The sequence below is a fragment of the Ceratotherium simum genome, chromosome 11 (genome assembly GCF_057802395.1).
Source record: "Ceratotherium simum simum isolate JZ-2026a chromosome 11, ASM5780239v1, whole genome shotgun sequence".
Taxonomy (NCBI): domain Eukaryota; kingdom Metazoa; phylum Chordata; class Mammalia; order Perissodactyla; family Rhinocerotidae; genus Ceratotherium; species Ceratotherium simum.
Window position 1 is genome coordinate 48,992,310 of NC_141910.1, and position 21,445 is coordinate 49,013,754.

The 21,445-nt window shown below is 38.3% G+C and overlaps 1 protein-coding gene across 2 annotated transcripts in view; it reads right to left on the bottom strand.

Moving 5' to 3' along the window:
- The window catches only part of SLC30A6 (solute carrier family 30 member 6), a 48,305-nt gene that overhangs the window by 25,661 nt on the left and 1,199 nt on the right, over positions 1–21,445 (bottom strand). The window contains exons 2-6 of one of the 2 annotated variants that reach the window (XM_087436945.1): positions 16,956–17,042; positions 12,480–12,542; positions 9,917–10,001; positions 9,155–9,197; positions 8,045–8,110 (exon numbers count right to left, since the gene is read on the bottom strand). In XM_087436945.1, the coding sequence (XP_087293071.1) occupies positions 8,045–8,110; positions 9,155–9,197; positions 9,917–10,001; positions 12,480–12,542; positions 16,956–17,042 (344 nt within the window). The remainder of the gene's footprint in view (positions 1–8,044; positions 8,111–9,154; positions 9,198–9,916; positions 10,002–12,479; positions 12,543–16,955; positions 17,043–21,445) is intronic. The other variant, XM_004418160.3, reaches the window with a different exon arrangement.

Sequence of the window (21,445 nt, forward strand, 5' to 3'; positions counted from 1 at the left end):
ATTTTATTTATTCATTTTTTCCCCCCAAAGCCCCAGTAGATAGTTGTATGTCATAGGTTCACATCCTTCTAGTTGCTGTACGTGGGACTCGGCCTCGGGTTGGACGGAGAAGTGGTGCCTTGGGGCGTGCCCGGGATCCGAACCCCGGCCGCCAGCATCAGAGCGCGCGCACTTAACAGCTAAGCCACGGAGCCGGCCCTACACCAATACATTAAAAAGATCATACACAATGATCAAGTGGGATTTATACCAGGGACACAGGCATGGTTCAACATCTGCAAATCAATCAATGTGATACACCACATTAACAAAATGAGGAAGAAAAACCATATGATCATCTCAATAGATGCAAAGAAAATATCTGGCAAGACCCAACATCCATTTATGATAAAAACTCTCAATAAAATGGGTATAGAAGGAAAGTACCTCAACATAATAAAGATCATATATGACAAACTCACAGCCAACATCATACTTAACAGTGAGAAACTGAAAGCCATTCTTCTGAGAACAGCAACAACATAAGGGTGCCCACTCTCGCCACTGCTATGGAAGTTTTGCCCAGAGAAATTAGGCAAAAAAAAAAAAAAAGAAAGAAAGAAAACGTATCCAAATTGTAAAGGAAGAAGTAAAACTCTCACTGTTTGTGGATGACATCATTCTATATATAGAAAACCCTAAAGAATCCATCCGAAAACTATTAGAAACAATCAACGACTACAGCAAAATTGCAGGGTACAAAATCAACTAACAAAATTCAGTTGCATTTCTATACACTACTAAGCGAACTAGCAGAATGAGCAGAACTCAAGAATACAATCCCATTTACAAGTGCAACAAAAAGAATAAAATATCTAGAAATAAATTTAACCAAGAAGGTGAAAGACCGATACAATGAAAACTATGACATTATTGAAAGAAACTGAAGAAGACATAAAGAAATAGAAAGATATTCCATGCTCATGAATTGGAAGAATAAACATAGTTAAAATGTCCATATTACCTAAAGCAATCTACAGATTCAATGCAATCCCAATCAGAATCCCAATGACATTGTTCACGAAAATAGAACAGAATCCTAAAATTTATATGTAACAACAAAAGACCCCAAACAGCCAAAGCAATCCTGAGAAAAAAGAACAAAGCTGGAGGCATCACACTCCCTGACTTCAAAATATACTACAAAGCTACAGTAATCAAAACAGCATGGAACTAGCACAAAAAACAGACACACAGATCAATGGAACAGAACTGACAGCCCAAAAATAAAACCACACATCTACAGACAGTTAATCTTCGACAAAGGAGCCAAGAACATACATGGAGGAAAGAAAGTCTCTTCAACAAATGGTGCTGGGAAAACTGGACAGCCACATGCAAAAAACTGAAAGTAGACCATTACCTTACACCATACACAAAAATTAACTTAAAATGGATTAACGACTTGAATGTAAGAACTGAAACTGTGAAACTTCTAGAAGAAAACATAGGCGGTACGCTCTTCGACATCAGTCTTAGCAACATATTTTCAAGCACCATGTCTGACTGGGCAAGAGAAACAATAGAAAAAATAAACAAATGGGACTACATCAAACTAAAAAGCTTCTGCACAGCAAAGGAAACCATCAATAAAACAAAAAGACAACCTAACAATTGGGAGAAGATATTTGCAAACCATACATCTGATAAGGGGTTAATTTCCAAAATATATAAAGAACTGATGTATTTCAACAACAAAAAATCTAACAACCCAATTCAAAAATGGGCAAAAGACCTGAACAGACATTTCTCCAAAGAAGATATACAGATGGCCAACAGGCACATGAAAAATGTTCAACATCATTAACTATCAGGGAAATGCAAATCAAAACTACAATGAGATATCACCTCATGCCCATCAAAATGGCTATAATTAACAAGGCAGGAAACAACATGTGTTTGAGAGGATGTGGAGAGAAGGGAACTCTCATACACTGCTGGTGGGAATGCAAACTGGTGCAGCCACTATGGAAAACAGTATGGAGATTCCTCAAAAAATTAAGGATAGAACTACCATATGATCCAGCTATTCCACTGTGGGGTATTTATCCAAAGAACTTGAAAAAAACAATGCGTAAAGATACATGCACCCCTGTGTTCATTGCAGTGTTATTCACAATAGCCAAGACTTGGAAGCAACCTAGGTGCCCATCAAGGGATGAATGGATAAAGAAGATGTGGTATATATACACAATGGAATACTACTTAGCCATAAAAACGGATGAAATCTTGCCTTTTGTGACAAGATGGATGGACCTTGAGGGTATTATGCAAAGTGAAATAAGTCAGAGGGAGAAGGTCAAATACCATATGATCTCACTCATTAAGTAGTAGATAATAACAACAACAAATAAACACATAGAGACAAAGATTGGATTGGTGATTACCAGAGGGGAAGGGGGGAGGGAGGAGGGCGAAAGGGATAATTAGGCACATGTGTGTGGTGATGGACTGTAATTAGTATTTGGGTGGTGAACATGAGAACATGATGTAATCCATGCAGAAATAGAAATATAATGATGTACACCTGAAATTTATACAATGTTATAAACCAATGTTACTGCAATAAACAAAAAATTTAAAATAAATAAAGAAATAAATAAATCCACCTCTTCCCCCAAACACACACACACACACACAAAATTAACTCAAAATGGATTAAAGACTTAAATGCAAGACCTGAAACCATAAAACTTCTAGAAGAAAATATAGACAATACACTCTTTGACACTGGTGTTGGTAGCATCTTTTCAAATATCATGTCCTCTCAGGCAAGGGAAACAAAAGAAAAAATTAAAAAATGGGACTACATCAGACTAAAAATCTTCTGCAAGGCAAAGGAAACCATGAACAAAACAAAAAGACAACCCAGCAACTGGGAGAAAACATTTGCAAATCATATATCTGACAAGGGGTTAATCTTCAAAATATTTAAAGAACTCATACAACTCAACAACAAAAAGACAAACAACACGATTAAAAAACTGGCAGAGGAGGGGCTGGCCTGAGGCCTAGTGGTTAAGTTCAGCGTGACCTGCTTTGGTGGCCTGGGTTTGGTTCCTGCGTGTGGACCTACACCACTCATTGGTAGCCATGCTGTGGCAGCGACCCACATACAAACTGGAGGAAGACTGGCACGGATGTTAGCTCAGGGTGAATCTTCCTCAAGCAAAAAGAGGAAGATTGGCAACAGATGTTAGCTCAGGGCGAGTCTTCCTCAAAAAAAAAAAAAAAAAATGGGCAGAGGATATGAATGGACATTGTTCCAAAAAAGATATACAGATAGCCAACAGGCACATGAAAAGATGTTCAATGTCACTAATTATTAGGGAAATGCAAATCAAAACTACAATGAGATATCACCTCACACCCGTCAGAATGGCTATAATTAACAAGACGAGAAATAACAAGTGCTGGAGAGGATGTGGAAGAAAGGGAAAGCTCATACACTTCTGGTGGGAATGTAAAGTGGTACTGCCGCTATGGAAAACAGTATGGAGATTTCTCAAAAAATTAAAAATAAAAATACCATACAATCCAGCTATCCCACTACTGGGTATTTATCCAAAGAACAAGAAATCAACAATACAAAGAGATCTATGCACCTCTATGCTCACTGAAGCATTATTCATAATAGCCAAGACGTGGAAGCAACCCAAGTGCCCATCAACAGATGAATGGATAAAGAAGATGTGGTATACATAGACAATGGAATACTACTCAGCCATAAAAAAAGACAAAATTGTCCCATTTGCAACAACATGGATGGAACTTGAGGGTATTGTGTTAAGCAAAATAAGCCAGACAGAGAAAGACAAACACTGTATGGTTTCACTCATATGTGGAAGATAAACAAACACATGGATAAGGACAACAGATTAGTGGTTACCAGAGGGGAAGCAAGTGGGCGAATGGGGTAAAAGGTCACATACATATGGTGACGGATAATAACTAGACTATTGGTGGTGAGCATGCGGCAGGCTATGTAGAAACTGATATATAATAATGTACACCTGAAATTACACAATGTTATAAACCATTATGACCTCAATAAAAAAAAAAAGCAAGGTCAAACGATAAGACTTCTAGCTAATAACGGAGCAGAATAACTTCATGACCTTGGGGCCTGCCAAGATTTCTCTTTTTTTCTTTTGTGAGGAAGATCAGCCCTGAGCTAACATCCACGCCAATCGTCCTCTTTTTATTTGCTGAAGAAGACTGGCCCTGGGCTAACATCCGTGCTCATCTTCCTCCACTTTTATATGGGACGCCGCCACAGTGTGGCTTGACAAGTGGTGTGTCGGTGCACGCCCCGGATCCGAACCCTGGGCCACCACAGCAGAGCATGCGCACTTAACCGCTATGCCACTGAGCCAGCCCCTACCAAGATTTCTTGACAAGTACACAAAAAGTATTAACATTAGGAAGATGGGCACAGATGTTAGCTCAGGGCCAATCTTCCTCAGCAAAAAAAAGAGGAGGATTGGCATCAGATGTTAGCTCAGGGCTGATCTTCCTCACCAAAAAAAAGTATTAACAATAAAGGACAAGACTGATCAATTGAATTTATCATTGAAATTAAAATTTTTTCATTCATCAGAAGAAACTATTAAGAGAATGAAAGGCAACTGAGAGTGAGAGAAGATATTTACTTATAAAGAACTCCTATAGGTCAATAAGAAAAAAACAGGCAACCTAATTTAAAAATGAGTGAAACACTTTAACAAGCATTTCACAAAAGAGGTAATCTGAATGGCTAATAAACACACAAAAAGTGCTCAATTAGTCATCAGGAAAATAAGTTAAAACTATAATGAGATACCACTGCATACCCCGGAATGGCTTAAAAGGAAAAAAAAAAAGACAATACTAACTGTTGGTAAGGATATGAAGCAGCTAGAACTCTCACATCCTGCCACTGGGAGTGTAAACTAGTAAAATCACTCTGAAAAACTGCTTGGTATTATCTTATCTTCTAATGATGAACACATGCAAATCCTACGACTAATTTCACTCAAAGACATATACCCAACATAAAGTCTTGTACACCAAAAGACATATACAAGAATGCTCAAAGAACTTGAAAACACCAATTTGCAAAGTTACATGCACCCCTGTGTTTATTGCAGCCTTATTCACGATAGCCAAGACTTGGAAGCAACCTAAGTGCCCATCAAGGGACGAATGGATAAAAAAGCTGTGGTATATATACACAATGGAATACTACTCAGCCATAAGAAACGATGAAATCCAGCCATTTGTGACAACATGGATGGACATTGAGGGCATGATGCAAAGTGAAATAAGTCAGAGGGAGAAGGTCAAATACCGTATGATTTCCTTCATTAAGTAGTAGATAATAACAACAATAAACAAACACATAGGGACAGAGATTGGATTGGTGGTTACCAGAGGGGAAGGGGAGGGAGGAGGGTGAAAGGGATAATTGGGTACATGTGTGTGGTGATGGGTTGTAATTAGTATTTTGGTGGTGAACATGATGTAATCTATGCAGAAATAGAAGTACAATGATGTACACCTGAAATTTTTACAATGTTATAAACCAATGTTACTGCAATAAACAAAAAAAAAAAAAAAAAAAAAAAGAAAAAAGAATGCTCATAACTAGTTTTATTTATTATAGCTAACAGCTGAAAATCACCTAAATGCCTTTCAATAGTTTAACATACAAACAAATTGTGGTATATTCCTAACGGAATATTAGGACAATGAACAAGAATGAACTACTGGTATATAAGAGTATATGCTGTAATCCCATTTATATGACTTAAAAAACAGGCAGCAATAATCGGCAATGAGAGCAGTCAGAATACTGGTTACTTTCGTCAAGGTTTGACTCTGACATGAAGGGAGGCTTTTGGGGGACTTGTAATGTTTTATATCATGGTCAAGATAGTAGTTATACAGGTATATTCATTTTTAAAATTCAAGATTTTAAAATCTCAAGATGGTAGTTATACAGGTATATTCATTTTTAAAATTCATCAAACTGCACAAGGATGTAAAGGCCCTATGGCGGGAAGAAGTGAGAGTTGTGTTCAAATTACAGAAAGAAAGACAGTGTGGTATAGAGGGCATGAGACTGGTTAACGAAGAGAAGCAGGCACGGGCCAGCTCACATAAGGACTTTGTGAATTAGGAAAAGGAGTCAGGATTTTATTCTATATATGATAGAAAACAACTGGATGGTTTTCAGGAGGAGAGTGATAGTATGATTTAGGTTATAAAAGGAAAACACTCTGGCTGCTATATGGAGAATGGATGGGGAAGAACAGAGGCATGGGGACCCGTTAGGATGCTGGACCTTGGTTAAGGCAAGAAATGAAGGTAGCTTGGTTAGGATGGTAGTAGAGATAGAAATGAGGATGGGAGCAGATTCTGGATGTGTTTGCAGGTTACCTTGACATAATCTGCTGATAGAGAAATGTGGGTAATGAGACAATAATCAAGGATTTTTCTTGAGCAACCGAGTGGTGGTGTACTTACTGAGATGGGAAAAACTGCAGAGGAACAGGTTTTGGGGGAAGAAAACAAGAATTCTAGCCTAAATTTAAGACACCAACTAGACATCCATGTCAATCAGTCAAGAAGGCAGCCTAAATAGATTTCAAGGCTAGAGAACTGAATTTTGGAATTACTAAATATAGATGATATTTCAAGCTATATGATTGACTGCAATTATATTTGAATGTTTAATTTTCTTTAATTGCTCCCTCCTTTCCTGTTCACTTGAAGCAAGTGGGCCAAAATGGGAGCTGTCATGTCCTTACTTGACCTTGTCTCCTGGACACAGTAACTGATCTCAACACTAACATCTGCTCCAAGCTGGACCAATCAATAGTTCTTTCTCACGATTTTCTGAACTAGAGCTGGGAAAGAGTCCTTTCCTCACGAGGATGAAGGTGAGAAGGTTCAAGTTAAGGTCTTACTAGAAGTTATCACTCCAGGATGGTGGAGAAAAGTGGTCTGAGAAACTAAACCTGACATGCAGAGAAACACAGTCCTGAGAGGAAAGAAAAAGACAACGCCCTGAGTGTTCTAGTCCCTATGCCAGTTACCTCAGTCTTCCCACATTCTGGTTACATAAATTACCAGTCTTCATTTTTTTTCCCCACAGTCTGAGTTGGATTTCTGTCATTTACAACCAAAAGCCTTGACTCAGTCACAGATTTTCATATATAGATGTCTATACTTTACAACTGATGATCATAGTAATAGTTCAACTCTATCAAATTTCAGTGACACTTATAAATATCTTCATTGTGCATTAAAATTTCATGTTTACTTTGTCCCATTGTTGAAGTAAATAAAACCTGATTTTGTGTAAAAGAATATAATCCCAATGAATGGTATGGTGGAGAAGAAGGGTAAGTTGGGTCCAAGAATTTCTTTACCAAAGTTAAATTCTCCTTATAAGTTGTTTTCTTGAATCTGAAAGGAATTCATTTTTTTTCTAATATATTAAAAAACCTCTAATACAAAAGATTATCTTCCAACTTCCAATTTTCAGGAATTCTAAAACTATAGAAACAGAAATCTCAAATTCTTTGTTAGTCTACTGCTATCACAGATCCAGTCTTAAGATAAAAATACATCTCTACCACTGCATTAATGTTAAAATATATCACATTTACTTTAACATCTACAAGATACTCTTCCATGAAAATCCTTTCTCTAACTAAAAAAAAGATTACCAAAATTAAAGAATTGAATGTGAACATTTTATATTAATGTTTGTTTTATAAAACAGAAAAGAACCTAATGTAAACATTTTATTTAACATGATTTAAATTTAAATATTCATGTTTCTTATCTAGACTCCTTTTAGAAGATGCTGTTCTATCTACTTTCACTATTTGATCACCATTCCACTGAGTAGGCAGCATTTATTTTCCAGAAATACTCTAGCTAGTTCTTTACTGTTTAATATAACTACTATTTTAATAGCAGTAAGTTAGCATAAAATAAAATAATTTGAACTTACCCAAATGAATAGACAGGGCTAGGTTTCCTCATCATTACCCAGTAACTTATTAAACATGTCACTAAACTAAGTAAAAATGAAAATAAATTTAGCATTAGAACTAGAGCTACAGGAGAACACACAGAAAGAAATTAAGCTTTCAGAATTCCTAAGTTGGCTAAATTACTAAATTAATAAGTGATTAAATTAATAATTTATCATATAATCACAACGAGCATCCTAATATGTGAAAGTTTTAACATGTGGAGAAACTGGAAGAGGTTACAATACATCATTAAGTTAGTTAAATAGAACCTAAACCCATTCTTACTCTACTCAGTAATTTATCCACCCTGAATGGTTTTCATAACCGAGCATACAAAAAATGGCACAGTAATAATAATAGTAATATATTTTATTTTAGGCATATACAATAAGTTTTAACATTGATAAACTTTATTTAATCTTTGTTCAAAGTTAAACTAAATATTAATAACACCTTGACAACATTCTGGATGGGATAAAATTATGTCCATTTTCCAAGTATAATGAAGATTCACTCTGAAACAACTTACTACAGTGTGAAATGCAGGTAACAACTACTCGTTTTAGACCAATCAAGTAGATTTAGTTACATGATTGATGAAAAGACATCCTTATAACATACTTCCATGGCATGGAAATTGAGGACATCAAGGTCTAAGTATATTGCAACCCTAATATGGAAATACGAAAGGCACCGTGAAGCAGGGAGCCATCAGGTTGTCTCCCTAGCTCACAATTACTCATTCTCAGTTATTAACGTCCCTCATTTCTTTTCTCATCTACAGGGTTAGAGTGGGAACAGGTGTGTTTTTATGTGACCCTGTTCCCTGGCCACAGTTGACTCATCTACAGGCAGGCACCTGAAACACTTGACCTGAGGCCCAGCTATTATCTTTTCTGTTGTTATATAAATAGGATATTTTCTTCCGGTATATCTTTTAATTGTTACTATTTGTATATGTTCTATGCCGACAATTTTACGTATTTCACAGATTACTTTCCTTTTTAAGCAAAGAAACTTCATATATTCGGGGCAACAAATAACTTACCAGCCTCAAAACATTAAGGAGATTTTTTAAAACTTACCTAAAAAGATCAAAAATGGTCAGGTAAGTATAGGCAGTTAAAGCTGCAAAACAACAAAAAGATTGTTAAAATATTACTGAATCCATTGTTAGGAAATATAGTGAATCACCAAAATTGTTCATATCAGGGTATCCATTACCAAAAAAAATTATGAGTCACTGATTAACCTAATTTGCTGGCAACTATCTAGTAAACTTGGTTAATATATGTAGCCAAAGTTGGTTAGTACAAAAGCTTACTTTAGAATCTGATTTCTCCATCAAGAAAAATGAAGCAGCATATGCTCAAAAGCCTTGTGATCTTTTTTTTTTTGCCTTCTTCTGTCATCTGAGTACTATTTTAAATGTATTCTTTAAATAGCAAGATGAAAATAATGGTACATAAAAATATAAGAGGTCACTCAAGACACAAGAAAAATATTAAAGATTTCCCTTTTCAAGGAAAATCTAATAAATCTCAAAATCTTACTCATATTCTGCATAAATCAAAGTATTAATCTATCACATTAAACAGGAATCTCAGTTTTTCACATAGATTTCAAGTTTTTTAAAAAAATAACAGGTCATTTAAAATGACAATGCCTAACAATTCAACCAAACTTTACAGTTTACAAGGCACTTTTCAAATAGATTCTCTCATTTAAACCTTTTGAGTTATATTTCAGAATAATATATTCTATGTAAAGGAAGATATACCTTTATTTAAAATCAGAACAATAAAAGTGAAACTAATAACTTCATAAAAATAAGAATGGTGACATACCTATACTGTTAGTGGAACTGCACCACATAAGCAGGAAGCCAGTACATGTTAAGTTTATTGCACCAAAGAGCAATATCTTCCAGGACTGTGAAAAAGAAAATCATTCTTATTTTTATAGTGCTGATAAATTTCACTGGGTCTGGTCAAGTTGCTGTAATACTCAATACTCTGATATTTAAAGGAATAAGCAATTTCCTTCAAAAAGTCAAGTGTCACATCTTCTAAATCTACCACAATTATCATCAACCAAGTTATTACGATAATATATAAATTTAAAAGAATAATTCTAGAAGGGGAATTATTCAAAAGAAAATAAGTCTGACACACGAACTCTGAAATGGTTGAAAAAAATACACGTATATTTGAATATCATTTTGTCTGACAAATATGAATAGAGAGACAACGATAAAGCAAATGGGGCAAAATGTAAAGCAACTGGTGAATCTGAGTAAAGGGTATGAGAGAGTTTTTTATACTAATTTGGTAATTTTTCTCTAAGTTTGAAATTATATCAGAATAAAGCTGCCCTCCCCCAAAAGGCAGTACTTGGTTATTTACCAAACCAGTCGTATGAAATAGGACTACAAAAGAAGGAAAGATTATCATAGTTTAGACGTTCATAGAAGACGGAGGACCTGGGATACACTTTGAGAACAGCTAAGATTTAGTCAGAGGAAGGAGGAAGAGCATTCTAAAAATGAAGGAAGGGATCAAGTGAAGTGTGTTTTAGTTTTGTTCTGCTCCACTACTTACAAAGAAGGGAGACCTATGCTTGTTTGAAAGTAGATGTGAAAGAAATTAGGAAAACTCTAGTTATCTGGAGGTGTTAAAATTAAACAGATATAATTGCAAAGGCCAAGTGTGGTACAGGATAGCACGGTTTTAGAACACAGATGGAGGTGTAGGTTTAGAAAGACAGAACCACACCTTTGAGAAAGGTGAGAAGAATAAGAAGGTGACTGAAGGGACAGAGAATTTGTCAGGTAGAAAGAAGTAAAGTAGCACAGTTAATAGCCTATAAATCTCTAGAAAAGAAAAATCAAGGCCATTTTCTAAAATTAAGCGATATGGTAAAGTAAGACTGGAAACTTAAATCCACAGGAAAATCTGCATCTGCAGAAGAGCTGTTATGGTGGGTATACTACTGCATCCTCAAAGAAGGGAACAAGAATTACCAGCATGAATTTATGGTAGACACCATTCTGGAACTTCCTCTATACCAGGAGCAAAACCAGAGAAGCAGGTGAGGTAGGGATATTAGAGATTTGAGAGCTGATATGGGACAAGGGACTCTAATACTAGTGAGGACATTAATGAAATGATTAGACATGGGTCTAGTCAGGACAGGGATTCAAGAATAGTCAGAAAAAGAGGATAAAGCATGTAATTTGAAAATGACACTCTCCAAAGCTCTACTGCTGAATCAAATTATTCATCAAAAAATATTTGATAGGACTGGCCCCGTGGCCTAGTGGTTAAGTTCAGTGTGCTCCACTTGGGTGGCCGAGGTCAGTTACTGGGCACAGACCTACACCACTTGTTGTCGGTCATGTGGTGGCGACGACCCACATACAAAATAGAGGAAGGTTGGCACAGATGTTAGCTCAGGGAGAATCTTCCTCAAGCAAAAAGAGGAAGATTGGCAACAGATGTTAGCTCAAGGCGAATCTTCCTCAGGAAAAAACAAAAAAATTTTGAGCATCTATTTTGTAACGGATACTATTCTAGGCACTGGAGATAGAGTAGTGAACAAAACATGGACCTTATAATCCATGGTGACAGACAATATGCAAACACAGTTACGTGCCGCATAACAACGTTTCGGTCAATGACAGACCACATATGCAATGGTGGTCCCGTAAAATTAGTACCATACAGCTAAGTGTGTAGCAGGCTATACCATCTAGGTTTGTGTAAGTACACTCTATGATGTTCACACAATGATGAAATCGTCTAATGATGCATCTTTCAGAATGTATCCCCGTCATTAAGCGATGCATGACTGTATAAAGTCAGGTGGTGACAAGTGCTAGGAAGAAAAAATAAAGTATGATAAGAACACAGTAATAGGAGATATGGAAGAGTTACTCTTCTAGAAAGGGTGGTCAGAAAAGACCTCTTTGGTAAGGTGACATGTGACCAGAAATCTGAAAGCGGCAAAGATGCTAAGCATGCAGATATCTGGGAGAGAAAATGGGGACCACAGTGCAAATGACCTGAGGTAGAAGAGTACCTGGCTAAGGACAGCTAGATGAGAGAGGGGAGAGGGAGTCTGGGGCTACATCAAGTAGCGTCTTGTACGCCAGGAAAAGAACTGTGATTTAGAATTGCGATTTATTCCAAATGAAACAAAAGTAACTTAGCTTTCATTTTTAAAAGACCATTCACCCTCTCTATGTACAATATACTACATAGGGGCAACGACAGAAGTAGGAAGATCATTTAGAATGTGATCGCAACAACCTATGTGGGAAATGATGATGGCTTTGAAGGTGGTAAGAAGGTGTTAGAAGAGTCAGATTCTGGTATTATATTGATGATAGAGCTAGCCAGATTTACTTACAAAATGGACGTGAGGAGGGAAAGACAAGGCTAAGAATGACTCCAAGGTGTCTGGCCAGAGCATCTGGAAGAAGAGAGTGGCTGATTACTGAAGAAGTGATAGAAAATCAAAGTTCCATTTGACCGTATGAAATTTGAGATGCCAGAGCCAGCTCTGATGGCCTAGTGGTTAAAGTCGAGGGCGCGCTCCGCTGTGGTGACCCAGGTTCAGTTCCCAGGCGCAGAATCACATCACTCATCTGTCAGTAGCCATGCTGTGGCGGTGGCTCACACAGAAGAACTAGAAGGACTTACAACTAGGATATACAAACATGCACTGGGGTTTTGAGGAGGGGGAAAAAAAACAACAGAGGAAGATTGGTAACAGATATTAGCTCAGGGTGAATCTTTCCCAGCAAAAAAAGAAAAAAAAAAAAAAAAAGAATGTGTTTTCAAGCTGATTCAAGAGAGCTTAAAAAAAAAAAAAATGGAGGGGCTGGCCCAGTGGCGCAAGCGGTTAAGCGCAGGCGCTCTGCCGCTGCGGCCCAGGGTTCACCAGTTCGGATCCCAGGCGCACATTGACACACCGCTTGGCAAGCCATGCTGTGGCGGCGTCCCATATAAAGTGGAGGAAGATGGGCACGGATGTTAGCCCAGGGCCAGTCTTCCTCAGCAAATAGAGGAGGATTGGCAGATGTTAGCACAGGGCTGATCTTCTTCACAAAAAAAAAAAATTGAGATGGCTATTAGATATCCAAATGGAAATGTTGAGAAGGCCATGATATAGAGGAATCTGGAGGTCGGGGAAAAGTTAGGGATTAAAATATAAATACAGATGGGGCCGGCCCCGCGGTGTAGCGGTTAAGTGTGCATGCTCTGCTGCTGGCAGCCAGGTTCAGATCCTGGGTGTGCACCAACGCACTGCTTGTCAGGCCATGCTGTGGTGGTGTCCCATATAAAGTGGAAGAAGATGGGCCCGGATGTTAGCTCAGGGCCAGTCTTCCTCAGCAAAAAGAGGAGGATTGGCATGGATGTTAGCTCAGGGCTGATCTTCCTCACACACACACACACACAAAATATATATATATAAATACAGGATCATCAGCATATAGATGGTAGTGAAAGTGTTACCTAGACGTAATAAATATAAACAAGAGAGGCTGGAGCTCTAAGCCTCAGGACACTCCAAAACTTAGAGGTCAGAAAGGTGAAAGGAAAGTGACAAAGTAGACCAAAAAATACTGGCAAATAAGCAGGAAGAAAACCAAGAATGGTATTTCAGAATCCAAATGAATAATGTGTTTTAAGGAGAAAGTGACCAATTTTTGTCTAATACTGTTGAAGGTCAAGTAAGATGAAAATCGAGGATGACCATCGATTTTGACAACAGAGAGGTTATTAGTTACCTTGTAAAAGCTGTTTCTGTGGATTATAGGGGACTAGAGCCAGACTAGTATGTGTTTAATAAAGAAACGGAGGAGAGGGGCCAGCCCAGTGGCATAGTGGTTAAGTTGTGCACTTTGCTGTGGCAGCCCGGGGTTCACGGGTTCGGATCCCTGGTGCGCACCAACACACTGCTTGTCAAGCCATGCTGTGCCAGCATCCCATATAAAGTAGAGGAAGATGGGCACGAATGTTAGCCCAGGGCAGTCTTCCTCAGCAAAAAGAGGAGGATTGGCATTGGATGTTAGCTCAGAGCTGATCTTCCTCACACACACAAAAAAAATACGAAACGGAGAAGAGAAAGTGAGCAAAGAGAGTAAAGACGGGGCTGGCCCAGGGGCATAGTGGTTAAGTTTGCACTCTCTGTTTTGGTGGCCCAGGGACTGCAGGTTCAGATCCTGGACGCAGACCTACGTACCACTTATCAAGCCATGGTGTGGCAGGCGTCCCACATATAAAGTGGAGCAAGATGGCCATGGATGTTAGCCCAGGGCAAATCTTCCTCAGCAAAAAAGAGGAGGATTGGTAACAGATGTTAGCTCAGGGCTAAATCTTCCTGACAAAAAAAAAAAGAGAGAGAGTAAAGACAATTCTTGAAAGTAGTTTTGCTATAAAAGGAAGCAGAGAGGGGCTGGCCCAGTGGCACAAGCAGTTAAGTGTGCACGCTCCGCTGCAGCGGCCTGGGGTTTGTCGGTTCGGATCCCAGGCGCACACCAACGCATCGCTTGGCAAGCCATGCTGTGGCGGCATCCCATATAAAGTAGAGGAAGATGGGCACAGATGTTAGCCCAGGACCAGTCTTCCTCAGCAAAAAAACAACAAAAAAAAGAAGATTGGCAGATGTTAGCCCAGGGCCGATCTTCCTCATACAAAAAAAAAAAACGAAGCAGAGAAATGAAGCAGTAGATGAGAGTGGCATATACAGCATGTAATTATGATACAAGAAACAGAAGGAGGATGATGCAAAAAGGAATAATTATAGGAACGTTGACTTTGAGTAGGCAACAAGTGGAGGGACTGGCCTTATATAGCAGACGAAATAGTTCATTCACAGAAATAAGAGGGTAGGCAGAGCGTTGGCAGATGTACTAACGATAGGATGTGGAAGTTTTCTTCTCATTACTTCTTTTCCCTTAGTGAAACAGGAAGCAAGATCAACAGGTTACAGTGAGAATGGACAAGGTTTTGAAAGCTTGAGGATAGAAGTGAAAGAAAATGGTATGAAATAGCCATCTAGGAAAGCAGGGAACGTAATGAGCTAAGAAACTATAGGATGGGCAGCACTAATGGCACACTTGATCACGAATTTAAGGTGAGACCAGGCAGCATGGTTTTGCGTTTCTCTTAGGCTACATTCAGTTGCTTGGGTGTAGGCAAAGAAAGAAAGTGGACTTAATAAGGTTAAGGATTTGCTAGGGAAGTATGATAGGAAATATGGTAGACAGAAGGGGGGCACAAAGGAGTTGAAGGCATATGCAAGAAAATGATAATGATGGCCACAGAATATATATTGGATTAAGTAAGCAAATGAGGATAAGGGAAATGAAAATATGGCAGAGTCAACAGATTGGAGGTCCTAGTAAAACTAAAGAATTACTAGAGTTGGGGTAATAGAAGAAGTAATCTGGAAAGACAGGAGATGGTGACTGATGAGTAAAATGCTTGAAACTGAGACAATGGGAGGATATAGTTATTATAAAAGATGAGGCCTATGGTATGACCATAGGAGTGGATAGCTGGGAGGGATGGAGGACAAGTTTATCTATGGTGAGCTGGAAGTAAGGAACTGAGAGGAAAGGATCTTCCACATGAAATATGAAATCATCAAGAACCAAGACAGGAGTACTACTGAAGAGAGATGAGCCGATACCTCTCAAGATTTAAATTATGATAGAGATTATTTGCACAATTCAGGCGTTCCTAAATTAGTTTTGTTCCTATTACTTATTCTGTGGTATACTGTGCTTCAATAAAATGTACCGTTTAAAGAATTTCCCGTTTACTTCTGCAATATAGTTGTTTTCCATCAACATCACAGAGGTATATCTCTCTGTTCTCAAGAGATCATTCTCAATGGACTAGGTACACAAGAAGCAGATGAATTCCTTCCCCTTGGCTCTTGAAGTTTAACATTCAGGGCATGATAATATGTCCAAATACTAGAATTATTGAATTCTGACTATATTCCAAGGGTTTAAAAACAGAAAATATAGTGGTAAAGAACAAAGAAAAGAAGCCTCTAGTCTAGTATCATAATACATGGCCAATATCATTGGTACTGCTTATTATGTTCCATTGAGGATAGCTTTACTTAAAATTCATCAAATATGCATTGGGTTCTTATTTTGTACTTTTATTAAAAAAGTGAGCAAAACAGCATAGTCACCGCCCTCAGGAAGCTTATGGTATATTTAAGACAATAGTGACAACAATGAAAATAGAACAATAACTAGAAGGTCTACATTGGTGACCAAAAAGAGGACCCATTACATCTTTTGCTTTACAGTCTCAAAGCATACTTTCCTGCCTTACATTAAAAATAAGAAAATATGGCTTCAGACTATACCCATTTAATTAAAAATAAATAAATATGGCCAGCCCTGTGGCCTGGTGGTTAAGTTTGGCACGCTCCACTTCGGTGGCCTGGGTTCAGTTCCCAGGTGTGGACCTACACCACTTACCAGCAGCCATGCTGTGGCAGTGACCCACATACAAAGTATAGGAAGACTGGCACAGATGTTAGCTCAGGGCGAATCTTCCTCAGCAAAAAATAAAAATAAAAAATAAAGAAAAATAAGGCAGTCACAAAACAATTTTTCTTTAAAACTATCTAGAATTAGAAAATTTAACTGAAGCCCAGCTTCCTCCCAAGCAAAACGACTATATACCAAAGTACTGTAGTTGTACATTAAAACATTATCCAACACAAAAAAAATGAAAACAGCGCTGTGGGATTGAGAGTGATTTCTAATTGCCTTAAAAATTACCTTTTTTGATGTTATAATGTTGTTTGTGAAATAATTAAAATTAGGGTTAAGGAATAAAAATAACTTACCCTTCGGTCAGCTGCTACAAGTCTAAATTCCTGTAATATCTTGCCAAAAAAAGATCTTTGTGGTTTTCGAAAGAGATGAATTGTCCCCTTCAAAACAAACAAAATATATATGAAACAGCATTTAAGTATCTAATCTTCATAGGTACTGTGATGTGATACAGTAATAACAACATTTATCGAATGCTCAGTAACATGCCAAGCACTTACTCTAGACACTTTACATGTATTTATCTAATACTCACAATAATCCTATGAGGTGGAAACAATTTTTAGCAAGTTTTTCCAAGGGCACACTGCTAGTAAATAGCTGAGCAGGAATTCAAACCCAGGCATTTTAGCTCCAGACCACATTCTTTATTATTTAACGGATAAGATAATTTTGAAGCAGAAAAGCAAACAGTTTGTCAAATAGCTCTACTGGAAAGAAAGTATTACAATTTACCTAATCAAAGCTTTATATATTGAAAGGTTTGGCAACGATTATCATAGTAAAACCTCTAGGTTCTCTCTTAGGCATTCAAAGTATCTGACATCCTAGCTAGCCTCTGTGACTCCTGCCAGTACATAGTAGGGGGCTAGCAGAGAAAGGGCCTGGCAGTGGAGTTATCAATGAGAGAAGAGACTGAGTGGCAACTAGAGTGCGATTTACTATTCAGGTTCAGGAAGCCATGTAGGAAAGCCATAGCACAAAGGAGAGTACAAACACATATGAGAAATGAGCTTATAGGGGCCGACCTGCTGGTGTAGTGGTTAAGTTCACGGCTCTGCTTCGGCAGCCCTGGGTTAGCCAGTTTGGATCCAGGGCATGGACCTAGACACCACTTATCAAGCTATGCTCTGGCAGGCGTCCCACATATAAAGTAGAGGAAGATGGGCACAGATGTTAGCCCAGAGCCAATCTTCCTCACCAAAAAGAGGAGGATTGGCAATGGATGTTAGCTCAGGGCTGATCTTCCTCACCATAAAAAAAAAAAGAAAGAAAAAGAAATCAGCTTATGATTACAGCAGTATCCAACATCAGAGGGAGAAAATATGAGTTATTCAATAAATGGTGTTTGGAAAAAGGTAAAGTTGGATCCTCACTATACTGTTTACTCCAATTTTTTATTATTTTAAAATTAAAATATAAAACTATAGAGTACTTGAAGAATCTATGGATGCATAATTTTATAATCTTGGTGTTGGAGAAGACTTTTTGTAATAGGACATAAAACCAAGAGGCTATAAGGGAAAAAACTACTCAATTTTATTATATACTTTCACATTGGGAATGCAATACCCTAAAAAAAAAAAAAAAAAAATCCCTGGAAAGATAAACCGTGAAAAAAATTTTGTTATTTCAAAAGCAGGGTAATTGAAAAAAAATACTTCACAATTTTCAATGGTCATACATAATAATTTGATTGCTAAGTGCCATGTACTTAAATATTTGGATTTTAATTTTAACAAAATACTTTCCTAGATGGTAAAAGCCACAATTACCATAACAACCATATTACATTTCTACCTCACTAAAGTTGGCCAATTTTACTCAAACACTGAAGCTCCATAGAAAACAGTGGAACTGAGTGTTAGACTAAAAATGTGAAAAACTTTCAGATCCAATTCAAGCAGAGGTATGATTTTCCTACAGTTAGCATCTAGGAACATCTCAGTAGTTATAAAAAGATAAAAAGGTATAGCCCACTTCTTTAAAGCTTAGACATGTCATTAGTTGCAGTGAAACTCAGGAAAGGCAGAAAATAAGTCTGAGCACTAGAAATCTGGCATAACAGCAGAATATTGATAATTGTTGAGGCCAAGTGATGGCTACATGACGGCTCATTATATAATATTCACTCTACTTTTGTGTATGCTTGAAATTTTCCATAATAAAAAAGCACTAAAGTAAAAAATACTTTAAAATGTAAAAATAAAGCATAAGAAAAAGTGTTGCTAATTTTGGTATCCAAATAAAGACCAGTGTATGTGTATAACCCGAAGGCTCTGCTAAGCCCATTGTTGAAAAGGAATAATATACTATTTTCCTTTGAGATGTTAATAAATGCTAATGTTAACGAGTATATTCTATTCTTAAAGAATTGGGTGGGATATTTTGGTCCCAAAGATAAATTTTGCTTGATACTATAATTCTTGGACATCTCCTAACTTCAGCTCATTTTAACTTTTTAAGTTACTTTAAGTTTTAAGTTAATACAATCAATAAGGAGTTTCTAAAAGGCAGAGGGCCATTTCTTTTTTTTTTTTAATAATTTTATTTATTTATTTATTTTTTCCCCCAAAGCCCCAGTAGATAGTTGTATGTCATAGCTGCACATCCTTCTAGGTGCTGTATATGGGACACGGCCTCAGTATGGCCGGAGAAGCGGTGCGTCGGTGTGCGCCTGGGATCCGAACCCCGGGTGGCCAGCAGCGGAGCGCTCGTACTTAACGGCTAAGCCACGGGGCCGGCCCCAGAGGGCCATTTCTGATGCCACTCTGATACTGAAAAAACAAAATCCTAATGTTCATGTCACTCTTTCCAAAATTATATTGGCTCTCTACTGCTATCAGGATAAACACCAAATTTTACAATCTGGAATTCAAAGCTTTTAGTGACTTTGCCTCAGTTTCCTTCCAGTTTTATCTCTTGCTCCAGAGATCCTCAACTCCAACTAGAGTGGTGTACTCCATGTCTCATGATCATACCACTCCAGAGCAAAAAGGCCAGATTTGTCTAACCTAAGCTCTAACAGCCCTGTAACGCTCAGCAAATTACCTGACCTCTCTCTGTTTTCTCACCTAAATGAGAGTAATGAATAGAAGATTACGAGTATTAGAGTAAGGCATGGAGTACTCAGTTGCATGTTTCATCTCCTACGTGAAGTCTTAGATTATTCCAAACTATAGTGTTTTTCATGCCACTTACTTTGTACTCAACCATGGGATAGCCGTCATCTTGCATCATACGTTAATTTTTTAGTAACGTCTCTAATGACAAGGGCTATATTTCCTTTACACTTTCTTTCTGTTTTTTTTTTTTTTAGGAAGATCAGCTCTGAGCTAACACCCAGGCCAATCCTCCTCTTTTTTGCTGAGGAAGACTGGCCCTGAGCTAACATCTATTGCCAATCCTCCTCCTTTTTTTCTTTCCCTTTTTCTCCCCAAAGCCCCAGTAGATAGTTGCACCTCCTTCTTAGTTGCTGTATGTGGGACGCTGCCTCAGCATGGCCGGACAAGCGGTACGTCAGTGCGTGCCTGGGATCCGAACCCAGGCCGCCAGTAGTGGAACGCGTGCACTTAACTGCTATGCCATGGGGCCAGCCCCATCCTTTACATTTTCTAAGATAGCACTGCGCTTTGCAAACAACATGCTCTTTAGCACGTTCTTTATTTATTTATTATTATTTTTTGTGTGTGTGAGGAAGATCAGCCCTGAGCTAACATCCATGCTAATCCTCCTCTTTTTGCTGAGGAAGACCTGCTCTGAGCTAACATCTATTGTCAATCCTCCTCCTTTTTTTTTTTTTTTCCCCAAAGCCCCAGTAGATAGTTGTATGTCACAGTTGCACATCCTTCTAGTTGCTGTATGTGGGACGCGGCCTCAGCATGGCCAGAGAAGCGGTGCGTCGGTGCGCGCCCGGGATCCGAACCTGGGCCGCCAGTAGCGGAGCGCAAGCACTTAACTGCTAAGCCACGGGGCTGGCCATAGCACGTTCTTTATAAATAATACATAATGGGTGACTCATAAAACATTTCTTCCCAAAAACTTTTAAAATAAACCTTAGCAGCCGGCGCCATGGCGTAGTGGTTAAGTGGGCACGCTCACCTGCTGGATCCCGGGCGCGCACCTAGGCACCGCCTGTCAGGCCATGCTGTGGCAGCGTCCCATATAAAGTGGAGGAAGACAGGCACGGATGTTAGCCCAGGACCAGTCTTCCTCAGCAAACAGAGGAGGACTGGCATGGGTGTTAGCTCAGAGCTGATCTTCCTCACACACACACACACACACAAAACAAAATAAATAAAAAAATAAAAAATAAAATAAATCTTAAATGCTACTATTTCCCTGCATCACTAATGTTTCAAGCATAAAAATTTAGTGCCATAGTTATTTATTCAGTGTTTTATAAAACAGATATTTATTGAAAACTTCCTCTGGGCCAGGTACGTACAAGGCTCTGGGAACACCAGAGTGAATACACAGGTCCTGCTCTCAAAGAGCTTACAATCTAGGAAGTGACAAAGACAAGTAAGTAACTACACAATTTTAATATAGTCTGGAAAGGGCTACAGATGTTACTGGTAAAAAGCACCGAGTTATCATGAGAGCACAAAGGAGGAACCTAAGAGCATCTTGGGACATGGCAGAAAGGCTCACGAAAGACACTAAAGGGTGTGTAAGTGTTATACTGATAACAGGGGGTACAAGGGGGAAAATGGTTCAGGCAGATAGAACAGAGTGTACAAATTAGGTGCAAAGGCTTAATTCTTAGAGATCTACAAGCTGT